Source organism: Lynx canadensis, chromosome A3 (assembly GCF_007474595.2).
Source record: "Lynx canadensis isolate LIC74 chromosome A3, mLynCan4.pri.v2, whole genome shotgun sequence".
Classification (NCBI taxonomy): Eukaryota; Metazoa; Chordata; class Mammalia; order Carnivora; family Felidae; genus Lynx; species Lynx canadensis.
The window spans coordinates 102932446-102953703 of record NC_044305.1 but is presented as its reverse complement, the minus strand read 5'-3'; the positions used below and the strand labels follow the sequence as shown (position 1 = coordinate 102953703).

Genomic DNA, 21258 nt, shown 5'->3' with positions numbered 1-21258 from the left:
CTCTCTAAACTAGTTTTTATTCTCCTGGGAATGCTCAATTGTGCCTCTACTCAATCAGCATGATTGATAAAGTGTGCCTCTTGCCTACGTGCTTCACACACAGCAAAGAAGATCATTTTTGAGAACTGCCAATTTTTTTTTAATGGAAAGGATAAAAGGAATACGTACAAGTTAAATCTCTGATATTGTTTTTTGAGGGCAAGAGCTCTATACTTGAGAGAGCTAAACAAATAACTAAGAAAAAATCAACTCTGAACATCTGATAAGTGATGGTTAGAAACACGGGGGATTCGGAATTACTCAAATCAAGGAGAGCGATTCTCCTACACAGTGTATTTCTATTTATTTATGAGAGATGCTAGGGTAGCTCGTTTGATTTACACATTTCATGACTTACGATAAAGTTTCCAAATTCAAATCCTCTGAGCAAGGCAATTCAATTTCACTGAGAGAGATGCTATTTTCTCTTATAATCTGTCAAAATAAAAAGCAAGAATACCTGGACATTAATATTCAAGTTACAAATATTAAATGATTTGAAAAATAACATACTGGCACCTAGGTGGCTTAGTCGGTTAAGCGTCCAACTTCGGCTTAGGTCATGATCTCACAATTTGTGAGTTCAAGCCCCACATCAGGCCCTGTGGTGACAGCTCAGAGCCTGGAGCCTGCTTCAGATTGTATGTCTCCCTCTATCTCTGCCCCTCCCCTGCTGACACTGTGTGTCTCTCTCTCAAAAATAAACATTAAAAAAAAATTTTTAATCTTCTGCTTATCAAAAGTAACTAAGAAAATGAATAGACCGCCACAGACTGGGAGGAATATCTGGAAAACATAAATCTGGGAAAAAAAGAAAGAAAGAAAGGTTTGCAGAAAAAAATTCTAGCTGCTCAAAAAGACCAGCATCACAAATTTTAAACGGGCAAAAGATATGAAAAGACACTTCACAAAAAAAAGATACATGAAGGAGCAATAAACAAATGAAAAGGTCCTATTCTTATTAGCCAGGAGGGAAATGCAAAATGAGACAACAATAAGATATCATCACATACTTATCAACACACCTAAAATTAAGAAAACGAATACCACCAAATACTGACAAGATACACAGCACCTAGATTTTTATAAATTGTTGGACAAAGTGTAAAATGGTATACTCTCTAGAAAAAAGATTTATCAGTTATCAAACTAAATATATAATCTACTCCATATTTCAATAATTCCAAAAGAAATTAAACCATAAACTCACAAAAATATCTTGTGTACGAATATTTACAGTAGTTTGATTCATAATAGCTAAAACCAGAACCCAACCCAGGTATCCAACAAAAGAGAACAGAAAAAGAAACAAAGGACTACTCACAGAATGCAACACTTACTAACTATAGAAAGGATGAGCTACTGATATACTTAACATCTCAAAATCAGGCTGAAAGAAGTCTTATATGAAAGGATATATACTGTATGTGATTCCATTAACACAAAGTTCTACATCAGGCAACCTAATTTATTTTGGGAAAATGTCAGAAAATTAGCTGCCTTGGGGGTAGGAGGTGAGTATAGATTGAAGGGGCAGGGAATGAGGGCACTTCTGGTCATTTTGACAGAGGTTTGTTTCCATGAGCTTATGCATAGTCAAACCTAGAATATTTGAGATCTGTGGATTTCATCATATAAAATTTTATCTTAAAAGGAAGAAAATGTAAACAAATACTGAATTCTAGTTAATGATACATATGCTGAAATATGTAAGGAAAAGTATACTACTGTCTGCAAATAACTTTGAAATTCACCAAAAAATGATGGATTGGATAAACGATAAATGGGATAGGTGATTAAACAAGTTTATAAAGTAAAATACTAACTGTAATATCCAACTAGTGATATGGACGTTGTACAAAGTTTTCAACCCATATTTTGAAATTTTTCTTATTAAAATACTGCAAGAAATACTATAATGTTCTCAAAGATAAACAGATTTATTTTATAAGTAAAAAAAACCGGGGCACCTGCATGGCTCAGTCAGTTAAGCATCCAACTTTGACCCACAGTTCATGAGTTAGAGCCCCCCGTCGGGCTCTGTGCTGACAGCTCAGAGCCTCAAGCCTACTTCGGATTCTGGGTCTCCCTCTCTCTCTCTACCCCTCCCTCACTCGTGCTCTGTCTCTCACAAAAAACAAACAGTAAAAAATTTTGAATTAAAAAAAAAAAAAGGAACGGAGACTATCAGACACGGACAGTTGATTAAAGGGCAATATTTAGTTTACAATATTTGGCTTACAATTTTTTTTTTAACTTAATATTTTTGAGAGAGAGAGAGAGAACGTGAGTGGGGGAGCGACAGAGAGAGAGACACACACAGAATCGGAAGCAGGCTCCAGGCTCTGAGCTGTCAGCACAGAGTCTGACGTGGGGCTCAAACTCAGAAACTGTGAGATCATGACCTGAGCCGAAATCGGACCTTCAACTGACTGAGCCACACAGGCACCCCTGATTTGGAATTCAAAAAAGAGTCTGCTTATTTCTAACTATTTGGCTTATTAAATAAATATGCTATAAAGTAATTAAAACAAGTTATTATATAGGAGATCTAAACTTGCCACAAAGTAAAATAGCATCTTAAATCAATGTGTGCTTAATTAGGCTAAAAATGTCAAAAATACTTTTTGAGGGTTCTTTGGTGTATTTCATTTTTAATACCATAATTTCTTGGAATCTGGGGCCACAGCTGCAGTCTAGGGTCAGCACACAATCTTAAACTGAAAAGTTCCTATGTTTTCAAAAGATATTATAAATAATCATCAATATTGCTTTTATTCTAAAAACTATTTTATAGGGTTTTGGAAAATCCCACAAGAAATCGTAATTTATGCTATTAACAATCTAACAATATTTATTATACATACTTACTTGAGGAACATTGCTATCAACCCACTTGGAATTTGGTAAAATATCATCCCACAGAATCAGGCATCGAGCAAGTGTCTTAAAAATGTAACAGATAAAACTAATCAGAGTAGGCAAAGTTCATACATTAAATAACAATGACAATATTAAATAATGTAAAAATCAGTTCCCAACTGATGGCAATTTTGAAAAAGACAGTACATAATATCAACCTGAGGCTAATCTCGTTAAAATAAATTGAAGATTTAGATTTTAACACAGAAAAAACTAAAATTGAGTTGATTATTATCAAAGTTTAGAGGACTTTTTTTAAAGCAAGTTTTAACTTGCTTCATTAAAGAAAAATCAGAATCTTAGCACTGTCTATAGAACTTAAAGGCTTTCATATGCTAAAAACATACATGTTTAAACACTAAAGAATCAAGGGAAAAATGTAGGCAATTATGTCAAACAGTTACAGTCATTAGTTATACTCTTAATAGTAATGCTGCATCTTAATAATTAAAGAATAAAGAATATAAAATAAAGCAGTAAGGAAGCCCCAGACACTTACTGCTTGTTGAATAATGTAATAAGTTGAAATGTCAACTCCTAGTATTACATATCAACATGGCTGTGTTTCCTGGCACTCCTACAAGTTACATTTGGGAAATTTCAAAAGAATACTACCAATTACATACAGGATGGATTAACAGTAAAAGGTCTCCCTTGTAGAAACATCTATAGTCACAAGCTAAACTTGAGAACCCCAAAGACTCCTCATGTTAGCAGAAATAACAAACTACAAAGTACCATACCCTAAGCAAGAGAAATTCCGGTTTCACAAAGTCCAGCAAATACATGGTGTCAGGAGCTCGAAGCCAATCTGCAATAGATCTGGTGGTGGTGGAGATCAGTAAGCATTACTGCTCAAGTAGAGGGCAAAATAATGGGAATCCCAAGATGGATTTCAGACCCTTCTCCCCACTCCATCCACAACCCTGTTTTCCACAGTACTCAATACCTTCTAACACAGTATTTGTTATGTATAACTGTCTGTCCCACTATGACATAAGCTTTATGAGCACATATTTTTAGTTTTGTTTTGTTCGTATCTTCAGTACCAAGAAAGCACTGACATACATTATTCATTCAAACAGATGAGTAAGTATTTGTTTTTAGCCACTTTGTTAATTCTGCACACATTCACTTTTTCTAACAGGAGAAATTTATAGCATTGAAAATTCTCTTGGATCTTAGAATATTTTTTAACTTTATTAAAAGACTTAAATTTTAAACTATGGTTTAATGTCTCCTACCCACCTTTTCTAAGTAAAATGTAAAAGAATAAATGCCAACCGTACACTTTCAAGTGTCAGCACTAATTATTGGGCTTGGAAAGGTAGATGGTGTGATTATTACCAAAGTTCTTGAAATAAACAGAAATCAGTTTTACAAATGGTAACCAAGAATAGAATAATGCTAAATTTTTCTGATTTGACCAATCCTCAAACAACATGCAAAATTAATGAAAAGGAATTTGGGCATCTTTTACTGTCACTGATATCAACTATAAAACAAAAATAAAAATTGGGAATTAAATAAAAATAAAAATAAAAACTGCCCCAAGATTATATTGTTTCTAGATAAAAATCTATGTAACTTGTAGTACTGGAGAGAATTAAAATCAGGCTAATCTATACAAGGAAAATAAACTCATTAATCTGGTTTTACTACTGAGGTCAGAAAGGAAGCCACACTATCATGGCAAGGGGTGGTGTCAGGGAATGCGATACCTGTTATTGGTTTTTAAGTAGATCATGGCCAAAGCTAGAGTGGCACCTGGACAAGTTACATCAACATTTATGGTATCTCCTTCCTATCAAAAACAAAAAAAATATTCATGTTAAAGAGTTTGGAAATATTACAAATTCTTCTGAATATAAATTCTCCTTCCGGCTTATGCTTAAAATTAACAGATATACAAATGTTGTTAAGAAACATACTATTTGCAAATTCACTTCTTAGCTTCCAAAATTTTGATCTGTTGCTTTACTATGGACTTACTTTGATTTGATAACTTGGGGATTTATGCTTCTCCCTGTGCATTCCTGCTTGAAAGCGCCTATGACCTCCAACCATGTACTGATACAGCTGCTCAGGCACATTGAGATCAGACATACCTATCAAATTACTGCCATGCTGGAAAAGGAAATAACAAACACGTGAAAGGAAATCTTATGGAATAAGATCCATAACACATCAAATTGACAAATAAAAGAATGAACTAACTTGAAAGCAGTGTATTTTGTGGGGTTTTTTTAATTAAAATAACGACTACTCATAACTACTACTTAATATTCAAACAAGCTCTTAATTATTCACATTAAGAATTATAACACTTAATATATTTAATACTTTCATTTCACAAAATAAAGGCTTTATAACACAGTTAATGATACTAACAAAAGAAATTATTAGATATATAAATGAGACTTGAACTATGAGCACCTGAGTCCTTTCATTACTATGCCTATGACCTCTTTCAGCAACAATAACTATAAATTTTTTTTTATGTTTATTTTTGACAGAGACAGAGACAGAGCATGAGCGGGGAAGGGGCAGAGAGAGAGGGAGACACAGAATCTGAAACAGGCTCCAGGCTCTGAGCTGTCAGCACAGAGCCCGACGCAGGGCTCGAACTCACAGACCACGAGATCACGACCTGAGCCGAAGTCGGATGCTCAACTGACTGAGCCACCCAGGCGCCCCATCAGCAACAATAACTATAATAATAAACTTACTGAACACTTTCTCTGTTCCAGGTACTATTCTGTATGTTTAACATGGATTAGCTTACTTAATATAACAATTCTACCAAATAGCTACCATTTTATAGATGAGGAAAGTGAGGCACCAAGATATTAAGCCCAAGGCTACATAGCTAGTAACTGGCAGGGGTGGATATAAACAAGGATATAAAACAATCCATGGAGTTGCTTAATCAACCGACAATACTGTAGTTAAATGACATAACTCACTGGTCAGGACCAAATCAAGATCCCAATTTCCAGTATGCTGCTTTTCCAGTGCACCATCTGCCTCTTTAATTCACATGTCAAATGTGAAGAATCAAAAACCTAATAGACAGTGAACTTTCCTTATATAACTTAGTTTCAGTATAACACTGTACTAGTGGTTAAGGAACCCACATTCTAGGTGACAGTCATTTAATGAAACGTTTCTGATAATTCTACACTATGTATCATGGATGTGGTTAAAGATGGATCAAAGTGATACTACATTGCCACAAAGCAAATACTATGGTGGCAACATTCTGAGATCCCAGTGAATACCAGGGTGCCAAACGAAGGTCATGGTTTATCTCTAGCAACTACTATAAACTCTTAAAGCTCCCCATCATATACACATTTCCACAATTTTTTTTTTTTTTTTTTTTTTTTTTTTTTTTTTTTTTTTTTTGTCTGAGGGGGCTACCACTTCATCTTATGTCCTAGATTCTTGGAGATATTTTATTCCCTTAGTTCATTCATGAGCATTTACATCTAAGCCAGGGGGATAGAAACCTTAAAGCCCACTTTTCAATACAATTTCTCTCCATTTCCAAATCTAGCACTTTGAAAAATATGCAGAAAGAAAAAAGAGCTGAGAATCAGGTTAAGTCAGAGTAAGACAGAGTGGTATTCAGAGTTAAGTACCAAGATCATTTGTCTCAACATGCAGATAATTATTACTGAAGCATCTGAAGGCACAGAGAGGGCTTACCCCCAAGCAAACCATGCCCAGGGCCAAGCCAGCAGCTAAGGAGTAGGACTCTCTGTCAGTGCAGTATTCCATTTCGGGACCTGGGGGCCGTCCTGTAAAAGAAAATAACACAGTTCAAGCTGGCCTCTTAAAATTCTATCATAAGTCTTAGAATTAACTTTCTAGTAAGTTGCGTAAGAACCATGAATTCAATATAACCTCACTCAGAAAGATACATTACTACAAATGGTATCCACAATTGTCAGTTTACTACAAAATAAAGCCCAAAATGGTTCTTTTCATGTACCAATTTGAAAGCAATGACTTTCAGACACTGTGAAACATTGGGTTTTATTAAGAAAAAAAAAAAAAAGTTATCAAGAAGTAGAAAAAAATTCTTGAACGGTGCTCATAAACATTTTAATTTTTAATCTCTCGCATTTTGTTTTTGTTTTGCTATTTCCAATCCACTCATTAGAGGGGGTAAAAAACATGTTCAAATGATAATGATGGACAAGAAGGATGCTATGTTTTTAAGCTAAATACGGGTGGCTAAATAAACGAGGGTGGCTCAGCCGGTTGACTTAGGCTCAGGTCATGATCAAGCAGTTGGTGAGTTCGAGCCCCACATCGGGCTCTGTGCTGACAGCTCAAAGCCTGGAGTCTGCTTCAGATTCTGTGTCTCCCTCTCTCTGCCCCTCCCCTGCACATGCACGCATGCTCGCACTCTCTCAAAAAAAACATTAAAAAAAATTTCTTAATGTTTTTAAGCTAAATGTTATATTTCTAGGCACTTATTTTGAATCTACATAATAGTGAGCCCTACTGTGCCAGAAGTTCTGTGTATGGATCCTAAAAGTTTGGCTGGATACTAAATTTATACTTTTAGGGGCGCCTGGGTGGCTCAGTTGGTTAAGCATCCAGCTCTTGATTTCCGCTCAGGTCACGATCTTGTGATTCGTCAGTTTGATCCCCACATCAGGCTCTGCGCTGACAGTGTACAGCCTGCTTGGGATTCTCTCTCCCACTCTCTCTGCCCCTCACTGACTCATGCGAGCACATGCATGCACGCTCTCTCTCTCTCAAAATAACTAAAACTTAAAAAAAAAAAAAAAGGTACTGAGAGAAAAAAAAAAGACCAAAGGTTACCTCATTAAATATGATCTGGACCTCAACAATGGGCTCACCAAATAAACATGCAAATTAATAATCTGCACATTAATATCAGTCTCAGAAAATATTACTTTTTTTTAATTAGCACGAGAACATTCTAACAAAAGCTACTATTTTTCCCTTAATTTTTATGATTTTTACTATCATTTTTACTTTGGCTCCTGCAGAGTGGAAAATGTATGCTTGCTTATGAAGACACAGCACTATTAATACCATACCTATCTCAGCCAACAGGACTTCCGCAGTGTGCCTGTGAGCTGTCCCCTGATATACAAGGCCAATGCCAACCACTGCAGCCACCTGGACATTATGAGGAACATCAAGCTCTGTGGACGTTGGGGGTAAGAGGGCAGGAATGTGAATGCTAAGAAGCCGAGTAATTGACATATCCATGGTGCCCAGTTTAGCAGCAGAAACACCAAGGAGCAGTCCAATGCTTGTCATTTCATGACCCTAAGGTAGAAAGTAGAATGAAATGTAAATCACTACCAAAACAAATATGTAGTCTTAAATACAGTACTGCCTGCCAGTACTTTCAGTAAGCAATTTTACTGACAGGCAGAGTGAGAAGTGACAATACAACAGCAAACTAAACAGACGTAGTTCTTTTCTCTCACAATGCTAGTGCCCCAATGGAGGAAAAAAGTGCTGGATTAAAATATACAAATATATTATTTAAAAGGCAGTATACTGAGAAGGCATAAAATAATATGAAGTAGTATTTTTAAAAAGCCTAATTTAGATTAGGAGGAGCTGGAGAATTATTAAGAATCTCTGAAGAAGTAAAATTTACAATAGGACCAGAAAGATTAGTACAAATTAGCCAGGAAAAGTAGTGGAAAGGGAGGAAATTAGCTTTAGAAAGTAAGAGAAAATGAGGTCAGGTGAGAGAACAACATGTAAATGGCTCTGATGTGATTCAGAAAATAAACCTTCACATTAACGGTTAGGTGACCACAAGATGCCATGACAACTCAATGAGAAATGAATAGTCTTTTCAGAAAATGGTGCTGTGATCATTGTAGACCACATGCAAAAGAATAAAGTTGGACCCCTTCCTTACATCATTCACAAAAATTAACTCTAAAATGGATCACAGAACTAAATGTAAGAGCTAAAACTATAAAACTCCTGGAAGAAAGCACAGGTATAAATGCAACAGGACCATGGGTTAGGCAATGAAATATGATACCAAAGCACAGCAATTAAAAAAATAGATGAGGTGCGCCTGGATGGCTCAGTCGGTTGGGTGTCTGACTTCAGCTCAGGTCATGATCTCACAGTGTGTGAGTTCGAGCCCTGGGTTGGGCTCTGTGCCGACAGCTCAGAGCCTGGAGCCTGCTTTGGATTCTGTGTCTCCCTCTCTCTCTGACCCTCCCCTGCTCACATGCTGTCTCTCTCTCTCTCTCTCTCTCTCTCTCTCTCTCTCTCTCTCTCTCAAAAATAAATTTAAAAAAAATTCTTAATAAAAAAATTAAAAAGTAGATGAACTGGACTTCATTAAAATTAAAAACTTTTGTGCTTCAAGGATACCATCAGAAAGTGAAAAGTCTGCCCACAGAATAGGAGAAAATTTTTGCAAATCACTTATCTGTTAATGAACTTAGTATCTAGAATATATAAAGAATACAACTTGGTTAAGACAACCCAATTTTAAAATAAAGGATCTGAACAGACATTTCTCCAAAGAAGACTTACAAATGGTGTATGAACACATGAAAAGATGCTCAACATCATTAGCCATCAGGGAAATGCAAACCAAAACAAGAAGATATTACTTCACACCTACTAGGATGACTACAATTAAAAAGACAGACAAGTGTTGGCAAGAATGCGGAGAAACTAGAATCCTGATGTATTGCCGGTGGGATCGTAAAAAGGTACAGCCACTCTGGGAACAGTTTGGTAGTTCCTCAAATTTAAACAAACATTTACCACATGACCCAGCAATTCTACTCCTAGGAATATATCCAAGAGAAATGAAAACATACATCCACACAAAAACATGCATGTGTTTACAGCATCACTAATCATAACAGTTAGAAAGTAGAAATAACCCAAATATCCACTAACTGATGAATGGATAAATACAGTATATCCATACAATGGAGTATCTACTGAGCAATAAAAAAGAATGAAGTGCTAATACATGATACAACATGAACAAACCTTGAAAACATTATGGTAAGACAAAGAAGCCAGTCATAAAAGACCACCTATTTTATGATTCCATTTATATGAAAGGTCCAGAATCAGTAAATCCATAGAGACAGAAAGTAGACCTGTGGTTGCCAGAGGCCTGAGGGAAAAGGGAATGGAGTTACTGCTATTGGCTATGAGATTCCTTTATGGACTGATGAACATGTTCCAAAATTAACAACAGTAATGGATATACAATTCTTTGAATACACTAAAAACCACTGAATTGTAGACTTTAAATGCGTGAATTTTTATGACATAAAAATGGAAGAGTTCACACCAAGAGAAAGAGTTTGGTTTGCCAAGCTCTGATGTGAAAAAATGTGGTTTACCAAGAAGCTCAAATGGCCAGTCCCTATGGTTGGAATGTGGAGAGCAAGGGGATGAGAAATACAAAGCAAAGTTGGACGAGTGGGATCACATAGGCTCCTGGAATGTGTATCAAGAGCAATGCAAAATCTTTAAAAAGTTTTGACACGGGAAGTCTTTAGAAAGATCACTCTGCCTGCTGTGAGAACAATGGATTTAGAGGAACAAAAATAAAGAAGAGCAAACAGAACGATTAGGAGCTACTGCAGTGGCCCAGATGAGGCACAATGCCAGGAGCTGAGAGTCTCACCTTGGTCAAGTAGTCATGGATATTGAGAGTAGCCAGCTTGGTAAGGTGCCCATTCAGACCCAGGGCCATGAGAAAGCCAGCATATTCATTGGCTAACTCAGCATGCTTAGGCTTATTATAAACAATCCAAGCTGAGTCGATCTGGGAGGCAGGGGCTATCTTCAGGCCAGCAGCCACACCATTGTGGAAGCTGGCCCAGCTTGTCATGTTGGGAGGCACATCGATGTTTCCACTGTTAAGGTCTACTGTTGTGTTCCGAGGAGGGGCCCGTCCTATTCAGGCAAACGAATTTAAAATTGAGAGAGTAATAATTCATAAATCCATAATTATTCAATTTAGATTTTTGAAAACGAGATTACCTTTTCTACATTTGAAACCCTTAACCCCATAGTAGTTGGAATGATATTAGGTTACTGTGAGTACTTAAACTTTTACACATGTACGTCAAACCTGATTCAAGGTGGAAGAATACTACTTGTTTAAAATAATTCATTATCTGAAACTGGACCACTTTTTTACATCATATATAAAAACAGACTCCAAAGGATTAAAGATCTAAATGTAAGAAGTGAAACCAAAAAACTCCTAGAAGAGAACATAGGCAGTAATTTCTTTGATATCAGCCAAAGCAACATTATTCTAACTATGTCACCTAAAGCAAGGGAAACAAAAGCAAAAATAAACTAGTGGGATGACATCAAAATAAAATGCTTTGGTACAGCAAAGGAAACCATCAACAAAACAGAAAGGCAACCTACTGAATGGGAGAAGATATTTGAAAATCATATATCTGATAAGGGGTTAATATTCAACTTCTACAAGTCAACATCAAAAAAAAATCTAATTAAAAATGGGCAGAGATTCTGAATAGACATCTTTCCAAAGAAGACATACAGATGGCTAACATATATGAGAAGACATTCAACATCACCAATCATCTGGGAAATGCAAATCAAACCCACAGTGAAATATCACTTTACACCTAGCAGAATGGTTAGAATCAAAAAGACAAGAATTAACAAATGTTAACAAGGATGTGGAGAAAAAGGAACCCTTGTGCATTGTTAGTGAGAATGTAAATGTGGAAAACACTATGGAAGTTCCTCAAAAATTTAAAAACAGAAATACCATTTAATCCAGTAATTCCACTACTGGGTATTCACTACCCCTCAAAAACAAAAGCATTAATTTGAAAAGATACATTCACCCCTATGCTTACTATAGTATTATGTACAATAGCCAAAATATGAAAGCAGCCCAAGCATCCATCAACAAATGAATAAAGATGTAGCGTAGGCACGCACATACACACATACACACACAAAGACACACGCACACACACACAGAGGAATTTTGCTCAGCCATTAAAAGGTATGAGATCGTGCCATTTACAACAACATGAATGAACCTAGAAGGTATTACGCTAAGTGAAGTAAGTCAAATAGATAAAGACAAATACTATATAATCTCACTTATATGTGGAATCTAAAAAACAAAAGAAATGAATAAACAAAGAGCAGAATCAGACCTATAAATACAGAGAATAAAGTGATGATTACTAGAAAGGAGGGGAATAGGGCAATGGCCAAAATGGGTGAAGGAGAGTGGGAAGGAGATACAGGCTTCCAGTTATAGAATGAGTAAGTCACAGAAATAAAAGGTGCAGCATTGGGAATATAGTCAATGGTATTATAACAACATTCTATGGTGACAGATGGTACCTATACTTGTGGTGAGGATAACATACAGTTATTGAATCACTACGCTGTACACCTGAAACTAATGTAACATTATGTGTCAACTCTACCCCCCAAAAATAATAATAATTATTTTAAAAACAAAATAATTCATCATCCTTTTGCTAAAATACATGGGGCTAGAATCAGATAACTGATGCCAATTTAACTTTAATCAGATCTGATTAGGATACCTACTGCTTTGAAATTTTTCTTTCAAACAGAAAAAAGCTTATTAAAAAAAAAAAAAAAATGAAGAGGCACCTGGGTGGCTTAAGGGTCCGACCCTTGATTTCAGCTCAGGTCACAATCTCATAGTTCGTGAGTTTGAGGCCCACGTTGGGCTCCACGCTGACAACGCAGATCCAGCTCAGGATTGTCTCCCTCTCCCTCTGCCCCTTCACAACATGCTCACACATACACGTTCTCTTTCTCTCTCTCAAAATAAATAAATGAAAAAAAAAAAGTTCTAGGGGGTCCCTGGATGGCTCAGTTGGTTAAGCATCTGACTTCGGATCAGGTCGTGATCTTGCAGTTTGTGAGTCAGCCCCGCATCGGGCTCTGTGCTGACAGCTCGAGTCTGTTTCGGATTCTGTGTCTCCCTTTCTTTCTCTGCCCCTCCTCCGCTCACTCTCCGTCTCTCTCAAAAATAAACAAACATTAAAAAAAAAAAAACAGGTCTAAAAAATAATAAAATGGGGCGCCTGGGTGGCTCAGTTAAGAATCCATATGACTTTGGCTCAGGTCATGATCTCACAGTTCGTGAGTTTGGGCCCTGCGTCTGGCTCTGTGCTGACAGCTCAGAGCCTGGAGCCTGCTTCCGATTCTGTGTCTCCCTCTCTCTACACCTCCCCTGCTCACCCTCTGCCTCTCTCTCAAAAATAAATAAACATTAAAACAAATAAATTTAAAAAAGTGTTCATGATGCTATGCTCTCTTAGAATTCCTTGAGTCTTTTGGTTTTGATCTACACTGTGTACTGGCAAATACAAATTCTTTTTACATCTTTAATGTTCTGTATTAATTAAGTCACGCCATGGATGAATGTTTAAGTATTCCAAATATTGCACAAAATTGCACAGTTCACTACACGTTTGAAAATATGGTTTTAAAGGAGTTCTGAAGTTATGTAAAATAAATTTCAAATAGATGCATAATGTCTTTTTTTTTTTTTAATTTTTTTTTTTTCAACGTTTTTATTTATTTTTGGGACAGACAGAGACAGAGCATGAACGGGCGAGGGGCAGAGAGAGAGGGAGACACAGAATCTGAAACAGGCTCCAGGCTCCGAGCCATCAGCCCAGAGCCTGACGCGGGGCTCGAACCCACAGACCGCGAGATCGCGACCTGGCTGAAGTCGGACGCCCAACCGACTGCGCCACCCAGGCGCCCCAAGATGCATAATGTCTTAATTGGAGTTGGTATACATATACATACACACAAAGTAAAATATGTTTGTTTTACTTTGTGTACCTAAGAGCTAACTCAAATGCTGGTGCATGACAGCACCACACAGGGTGACAAGTTCATGAAGTATACTTTTACTTTCTCAAAAGGCAGAAAGATTAATAATGAAAAAACTCACTTTCTAAGACAATTCATCATATGCATAAGACAGAGTATTTACACACAAGAGAAAATGACAGGCAAAGGCTAAAACAAATTTTCTTCAATAAGAATAACAACACACAAAAGTACAAATAGAGTGTAACAGTGTGAGTTAAAGAGCTGTTTATTCTAAGAAAGTATCTTTTCCTAAATTAACTTACTATTAAAACAAGATAATAGGTTTTTGGGGGGGGAAGAGCTTGCCAAAATGGCTAAATAAAAGTTTGGATGAATGTCAGAACATGCAAATTTGAATATACAAATTTAATTAAATGTATTCAGAAAACAAAAAAGAGGATTCATGTATTTATATTGTAACACCCACCCAAGCATCACTGCCCAGATTTAATACATTTTAACATTTGCCAACCTTGCATGAGATTATTTTCTTTTTAACCCAAATTCTTTATATGAAAACCTTCAAACAGTTGAAAGACTAATAGAATGAACACCTATATACCCTGTTCTCTAAGATTCAGTAATTAGTCAAATTTTGCCATTCTGCTTCATCTCTAAGAGGGAGAACAATTCAAATACTGAAGGTAATTCTGCTTGCTGTATCTCTAAATAAGATTAGGGCTCCAGAACAGATATAATAAGATGAAAATGTGTTCTTCTCTCATTTTCCGTATGCTACTAAATGTGTAAGATCTCCACATATCTAAGTGGGACCCTGGATTTTATTAAATTGTGCAACTTAAAACACCGTGGAATTATATTTCCATATATTATATATATTACTGCATGTATAATATATATATTTTGTAGAGGTCTCATGAAACCACACATATTATAGTTCCGGAATTTTCAATGATAATTTCAATGTACACAACCGGCACCTTGAGAACATATTCAAACTAGCATTAGGTGAGCATGCACTATAAAACCCACTGTAACCCATAATATTGAGAAATGAACACACTTCCATCTCACAGAAATAAAGATCCACACAACCAATCAGAAAGGTAATTTAACAATATGTTATATCAAAGCCTTAAAATCTTGCTGTCCTAGGAATTCCACTTTTAAAGCAATTAAACTAAATGATTACACCCTCCTGACAACATGTTTATAATAGCAAAAAAATGGTAACTTCCAACAAAACCAGGTTGTTTACATAAACTATATTCCATTAAATAAAATACTCTGGAGCAAACAAAAAATCAAGTTGTTGATTAAAAACGTGTATACAAATACCTACCTACCTACACATATACACAATATAATTGTACACCTATGTTTGGTAGGTATGAAAGGATTCTCCCTCTACAGTAAATTTTAGAACAATTTCTAAAACAGATTCAAATTTGCTGATAATTAAGCACATATAAAATTATAAAATAGAAAAAACTGAGAACCATATATACCAAAATGTTAACACCAGTGAACCCTACCAAGTGAGACTACTGTACTTGAGCATTTACATATTCTACTTTAAGATTATTTAAAGTTCAATAACCTCACCATTATCAGTATCTTTCTAAACTTTCCCAAGTGCCTTTTTATATCATGAAATGGTTTCATTAAAAGCAAAACTTAGTAACAGGCTCCATGCTACGTCCCTCAATGTTACTGTGCTTTGCTATTTGAGCTTTGACAACCACTAGAGTAGCTATTAATAATATATGAAATCAATGGGGATAGAAAGAACACTTCTTTGGTTTTAACTAAAACAATTCAACAACGCCACTAAAAATAATACTTAATCATTTTCCTTTCTTGCTGAGCACAGAATTTAACATACCAGTCAAATTCAATTTAGGAATAGGCAGTGGTTCCGTTGGAACAGGATGGTATGAAAACAAGGTAAACATTCCTCGTCCTACGGGAAGGGCCATAGTTCGCTGACACAACTGGAGCAATCTATAATTAAAATCAAAACCAACATGTGAAAAACCTTTAAGCAAAAAGAAACTGGAATGTAATCTGTAGGAAAGTATTCCAAAAGAAGAAGTGCTGGTAAGATGAAATCACATCAAAGTAAATCCAAACAAAGATGTGATCCAAACGTGGTTATTCTCATTTTAATACTCTGTGCCCCTTAGAAATTCTAAGAGAGAGATGCATTTCCTTTCTTTTCATATTTGCTTTGAGTGAAAACCAGATGGGCTATAAATCAAGCCAACCCTCCCTGGACATCCACAAAGAGAAATGTAAAATTCCACTCTGATGCTAACCTGCTCAAAGGAAAATGTTGTATGTTTTGGGTTTCCTCGTTTTGTTACTTTCAGACTAACTGCATCCACTACATCTCTGGGATCCTCCTCCCATCCTTTCTGCCACCAAAGCCTGAGTAGTGCTACCTCTGTGGCCTGTACACAGGAAAGGAAAGAAACTCCCTATATTGGAAGCCAGTGGATTTCATAGTGTCTCCAGGGAAAAAATAATTAGTTTCACTTACATGATGGCCAAGATTTATAGGATTAATAGCATTATAAATCAGTTATATTCAAGGTTAAAATGGCTTCAGTGGGCTCTAGTTTGAAACTAATACACCACTCTTGTTTCTATATTAAATCCTGTTCCATGTAGCCCCTTAAAAAGAAAAATCAAACAGAAATTGTGGAAGTAGGGGCATTTATAATCAGGAAACAAACAACACAAGTTATATCTGAAGACACAAAAAAATCCCTTCAGAGGCTTTTTCTCTGCAGACAAAGCTATTCATAAGCACGTTCTCTAACTGTATACACATACAGCTTTTCTAATTTTTTGGTGAAGAAAATTTGCTATCCTAAGATTCTTTAGGAACAATGCCCCACGTTAATTTAGAATCAGAAAAATTCAAGGCAATCCCATAGAATGTTTTTAGCAGAAACCTTAAATATAATCCACAAAACTGTGATAACGGAAACAGTACTGTAATCCTTTCTATTTAAGATGTCACTGATTATAAGACGCATCACTATTTCATGAGGCACTAAAAAAATATTGCCAATTAAACTATAATACCTATTGACTAAAAAACATATTCTGATTTCAGAGATATTAAAAGGTAAAAAAAAAAAAAAAAAACTAGCATTGTATCAATGAACTCAGTTAATAATCATGGCTAACTGCATTCAGCTTTACTACATACTGGACAGTGTTCTAACCACTACGTAGAAATAACTCACTGTACACACAGAGCAACCTTGTGATGTACGAATGCTACAATTATGCCTATTCTTATAGTTGAGGCAACAAGAAGTTAAGTAATTCATCCAAAGATACCCAGCGGATAGTGGCCAACCTAGGCTTTCACACAACTTCTGTCACTCAATCTCCTCTATTACCTAGGTATATATGGAGAGGAAAGTGTGAGAGGAAGATTATGACTAATTCAGATCTTCAGCACCCTGAGGCTAAGTGTGGATGGTCCTTCCCCTTAAAGCAGTACCACAGTAAGCAAAGTTAAGGAGAACCAGAAAATCATAGTGGAAAAATTACAGAGGATAGATACAAGGCAGGTTAACAGGACAGGAAAGAATTTTAAAATATAAGTGGAATTGTCCCAAGGCAACAACCCTGAAATGTCACAGAATGGGTACTACTGAGTCTTACAATTACCAACAGAAATAATGTATGTTAGAGAATGGCAGCAGAGAAGTTTCAGAGAGTATTACTGATCAGAACAGAAAAAAAACTTACTGGTATAAGTTTAAACTACACTAAAAACTTTATATTAAGCAAAATGGTCTTAGAGTCACCTTTTCTAAATAGCACATAGCTATATTTCGAGAGGAGGGTCACTTATGTCATCAGATACTCTTACGTTTCAAATACTTTGAAAAAATGTTATGGTTTACCAAGTTTGAACAAAAACTTAAAATACATGGTACTTTTAACTCCGAAGTATCTTTTTAGGGTTTTAAAGCACAAAAAAACATTGACAAGAGGGGCGCCTGGGTGGTTTAGTCCATTAAGTGTCTGACTCCTGACCTCAGCTCAGGTCATGATTTCATGATTCGTGGGATTGAGCCCCGCGTCATGCTCTGCTCTGACAGTGCAACCCCTGCTTGGGATTCTCTCTCTGCCTCTCCCCCATGTGTGCACTTTCTCTCTCTCTCTCAAAATAAATACATAAACGTTAAAAAAAAAAAAAAAAAAAAAAACACCGACAAGAGATAATGACATGTTTCCTTTACCTGTTTTCTTTTTCCTCAATAAACTCATGGTCACTGAGTTCTGGATACTGTACTACATTGACACGGACAGGATGCGCACTTTGAAGAAGTCTTCGTACGTCCTGCACCCTTAAATCTTCACTCCATATTAATGACATAACTTCCTGATTCATGTCATTCATGCCATCATCTTCCTCCTCAGTTTCTGTTCCTGAAGGAACATCTGATGAGAGCACCTGAGTAACAGACTTGGTTGTAATAATTTAAAAACCAACGACCATGCACTCACTGAACACAAAGATATATAGGATGATGTACTATGACTCTATCAGTACAGAGAACAAAGCTGGTTTGGGTACCCAGTGTATACTGGGACTTAGATCTAGAAGTCTTTTTTAAAAGTACAATCATATTGCTCACTTGAGAAAATTCTTTATTGAGCTAAGGGAAAAAACATTAGATTTAGGACAATAGTCAGCTGACTCCATTAGAGAAACATTCTAAATAAATAAAAATATAACTATATCCTAAATGTTCTAAAAAGGAAACAAATTACTAGAAACCCACTCACTATTACTGAAGAACCCAGGCTAACTTAAATAATATCTTTGATTAATATAAGCAGAAGAAAACAACCTGGAAGGGTATATACCAAAGACTGGAGGAAGTTAACAGTACTTTCTTACTTTAGTACTTTAAAATGGATCATAATTGATTTTCACTTTTTTATAAGGATGTTTCTTAATTGGATTTCTTAATCAGACTGCAGCAAAACAAGCGAGAAGGGTTAATCCCTTGATTATCATTCTTTCTCAGAAGCTCAGCATGTGCTTTCATATGAGCCTTCCCCATCCAGATAATTCAATCACACTTCAACCTAGATATGAATAGCATGAAATCTTCTCATTTTCTCTCAAGGATTTTATACTCCTTTAACAAAAAATTAATTCCATTTAAAATGCTAATGTTTTATGACATTTAATGTGGAAGCAACATTAGCTGGAAAAAAAATAATAGATATGATTAACCAATCCTTCTTACTTAGTTCATAAATATTCATTATGGTTCCTATGGAATATCTAATTTTGAAAAAAACTATATTCTAATGGGTCAGTTTGCTATAAAGTATAGACCCAAATAGCCAATGCACTGAAAATAGAAGAGTTATAAAAGGTAGTCTCAAATAACTGAACAAATTGAATTTAGACAGAATTACTTAAAATCACACCTAAATACAAATCAAAGATTATCAATATCATTTGGTTTTAGTGCTAATGATGTTAAACTGCTCTCAGTAACAAAACAAGTCTAAATACTAAAATTTATCTTGGTAAAGAAAAGGATCATCATATTATTAGCAAAAAAAAAAAATGGTTTTCTGTTTAGAACAAGACAAATAGTAATTCAACTAAGAGCTGTTACACAAGTATAGATAAAAGGCAAGATATGCTGGGCCAACGATGCTGGAGATGGGATCCATGGCAACAGCTTCTGTCACAGACCCAGCAGGCAAATTGTGATACAGACTCAGAAGGTCTGAAGAAGCATTAATAGCCTAAGACCTAATGTGGAGTATAAATAGTTACATTTTGATTAATATGTTCAAAAGCTAGTAAGTGATGAGGCAAATGTGTGCTATTCTCTTAGGGATATAAACAAAGTTGAAGAGTCACCTGGAGTGGAAAAACCATCCCAGAATCCTCTCTGATCCTCAGGGTAATGCAATACTACCATTTTTTTTTAAGCTAAATAGAGTTCTAAAAGAAGTACCAGAAATTCCATTTTTAAGTTTTAAAAGAGACTGATTTTAAAAGAGAGATCATTAGAGAGTAATGATGTATTTGATTTTCTATTGGTAGTCTTCTCAGAACCCATTCTTTATAAAAGCAGACTGGGGGGGGTGGGTGCCTGGGTGGCTCAGCTGGTTAAGCATCCAACTCGGTTTTGGCTCAGGTCATGATCTCACAGTTAAGTTGGTGAGTTTGAGCCCCACGTTGGGATCCACAGTAACAGCACGGAGCCTGCTTAGGATTCTTTGTCTCTCCCGCTCTCTCTGCCCCTCCCCCATGTGCGGGCACACGTGCGCACACTTTCTCTCTAAAAATAAATAAATAAACTTTTAAAAAACGAAGTAAAAGCGCAGGAATGCAAACTGGTGCTGCCACTCTGGAAAATAGTATGGCGGTTCCTCAAAAAATTAAAAATAGAACTACCCTATGACCCAGCAACTGAACTAACCAGGTTTTATCCAAGGGATACAGGTATGCTGTTTCAAAGGGGTACATGCACCCCAATGTTTACAGCAGCGCTATCAACAATAGCCAAAGTATGGAAAGAGCCCAATGTCCACTGACGGATGAATGGATAAAGAAGATGTGATACACACACATACACACACACACACACACACACACACACACACACACAAATGGAGTATTACATGGCAATCAAAAAGAATGAAATCTTGCCATTTGCAACTACGTGGATGGAACTAGAGGGTATTATGCTAAGCGAAATTAGTCAGAGAAAGACAAATGTCATATGACTTCACTCATATGAGGACTTTAAGACACAGAATAGATGAACGTAAGGGAAGGGAAGCAAAAATAATATTGAAACAGGGAGGGGGACAAAATATAAGAGACTCTTAAATATGGAGAACAAAGAGGGTTGCTGAAGGGGTTGTGGGAGGGGGATGGGCTAAATGGATAAGGGCCATTAAGGAATCTACTCCTGAAATCACTTTTGCACCATATGCTGACTTGGATGTGAGTTAAAAAATAATTAAAAATAATAATAGTAATAATAATAATAATAATAAAAAGAGTAAAAGCAGATTGGAAGACTGACAAAGGACAGAATTTCAGGAGGGATAATCTAAGACATCTTCTAAACAACTTTAGTGTCTCTTATCCCAGCTCTCAAAGAACTTTTTCCTGCAGCTTCAGTTTTATGTGATTAAACATGTATTTACATCTATTTCAAAGGTTAAAATCGAGAAATTCACATCAAAAAAAGTAGGAAAGAGAAAATAGTTACATATTCAAAATGAGGCTATTAACTATGAAAGTAGTTACTTACCAATTTCACTACCAACAAGTAGAGAAAGAGTCATGGTACTGGATGTATACACTCAGCACTTGTCCTAACTCAAAAGCAAAGTCTA

General features: G+C 36.0%; 1 protein-coding gene across 2 annotated transcripts in view; it reads right to left on the bottom strand.

Moving 5' to 3' along the window:
- ANAPC1 (anaphase promoting complex subunit 1) overlaps positions 1-21258 on the bottom strand; it is a 96397-nt gene that overhangs the window by 28351 nt on the left and 46788 nt on the right. For both annotated transcript variants that reach the window (XM_030311142.1, XM_030311144.1), the window contains 10 exons: positions 18114-18328; positions 15731-15849; positions 10643-10914; positions 8043-8277; positions 6673-6764; positions 4954-5088; positions 4683-4765; positions 3705-3783; positions 2911-2985; positions 398-474 (listed from right to left, as the gene is read on the bottom strand). In XM_030311142.1, coding sequence (XP_030167002.1) covers positions 398-474; positions 2911-2985; positions 3705-3783; positions 4683-4765; positions 4954-5088; positions 6673-6764; positions 8043-8277; positions 10643-10914; positions 15731-15849; positions 18114-18328 — 1382 coding nt within the window. The remainder of the gene's footprint in view (positions 1-397; positions 475-2910; positions 2986-3704; positions 3784-4682; positions 4766-4953; positions 5089-6672; positions 6765-8042; positions 8278-10642; positions 10915-15730; positions 15850-18113; positions 18329-21258) is intronic.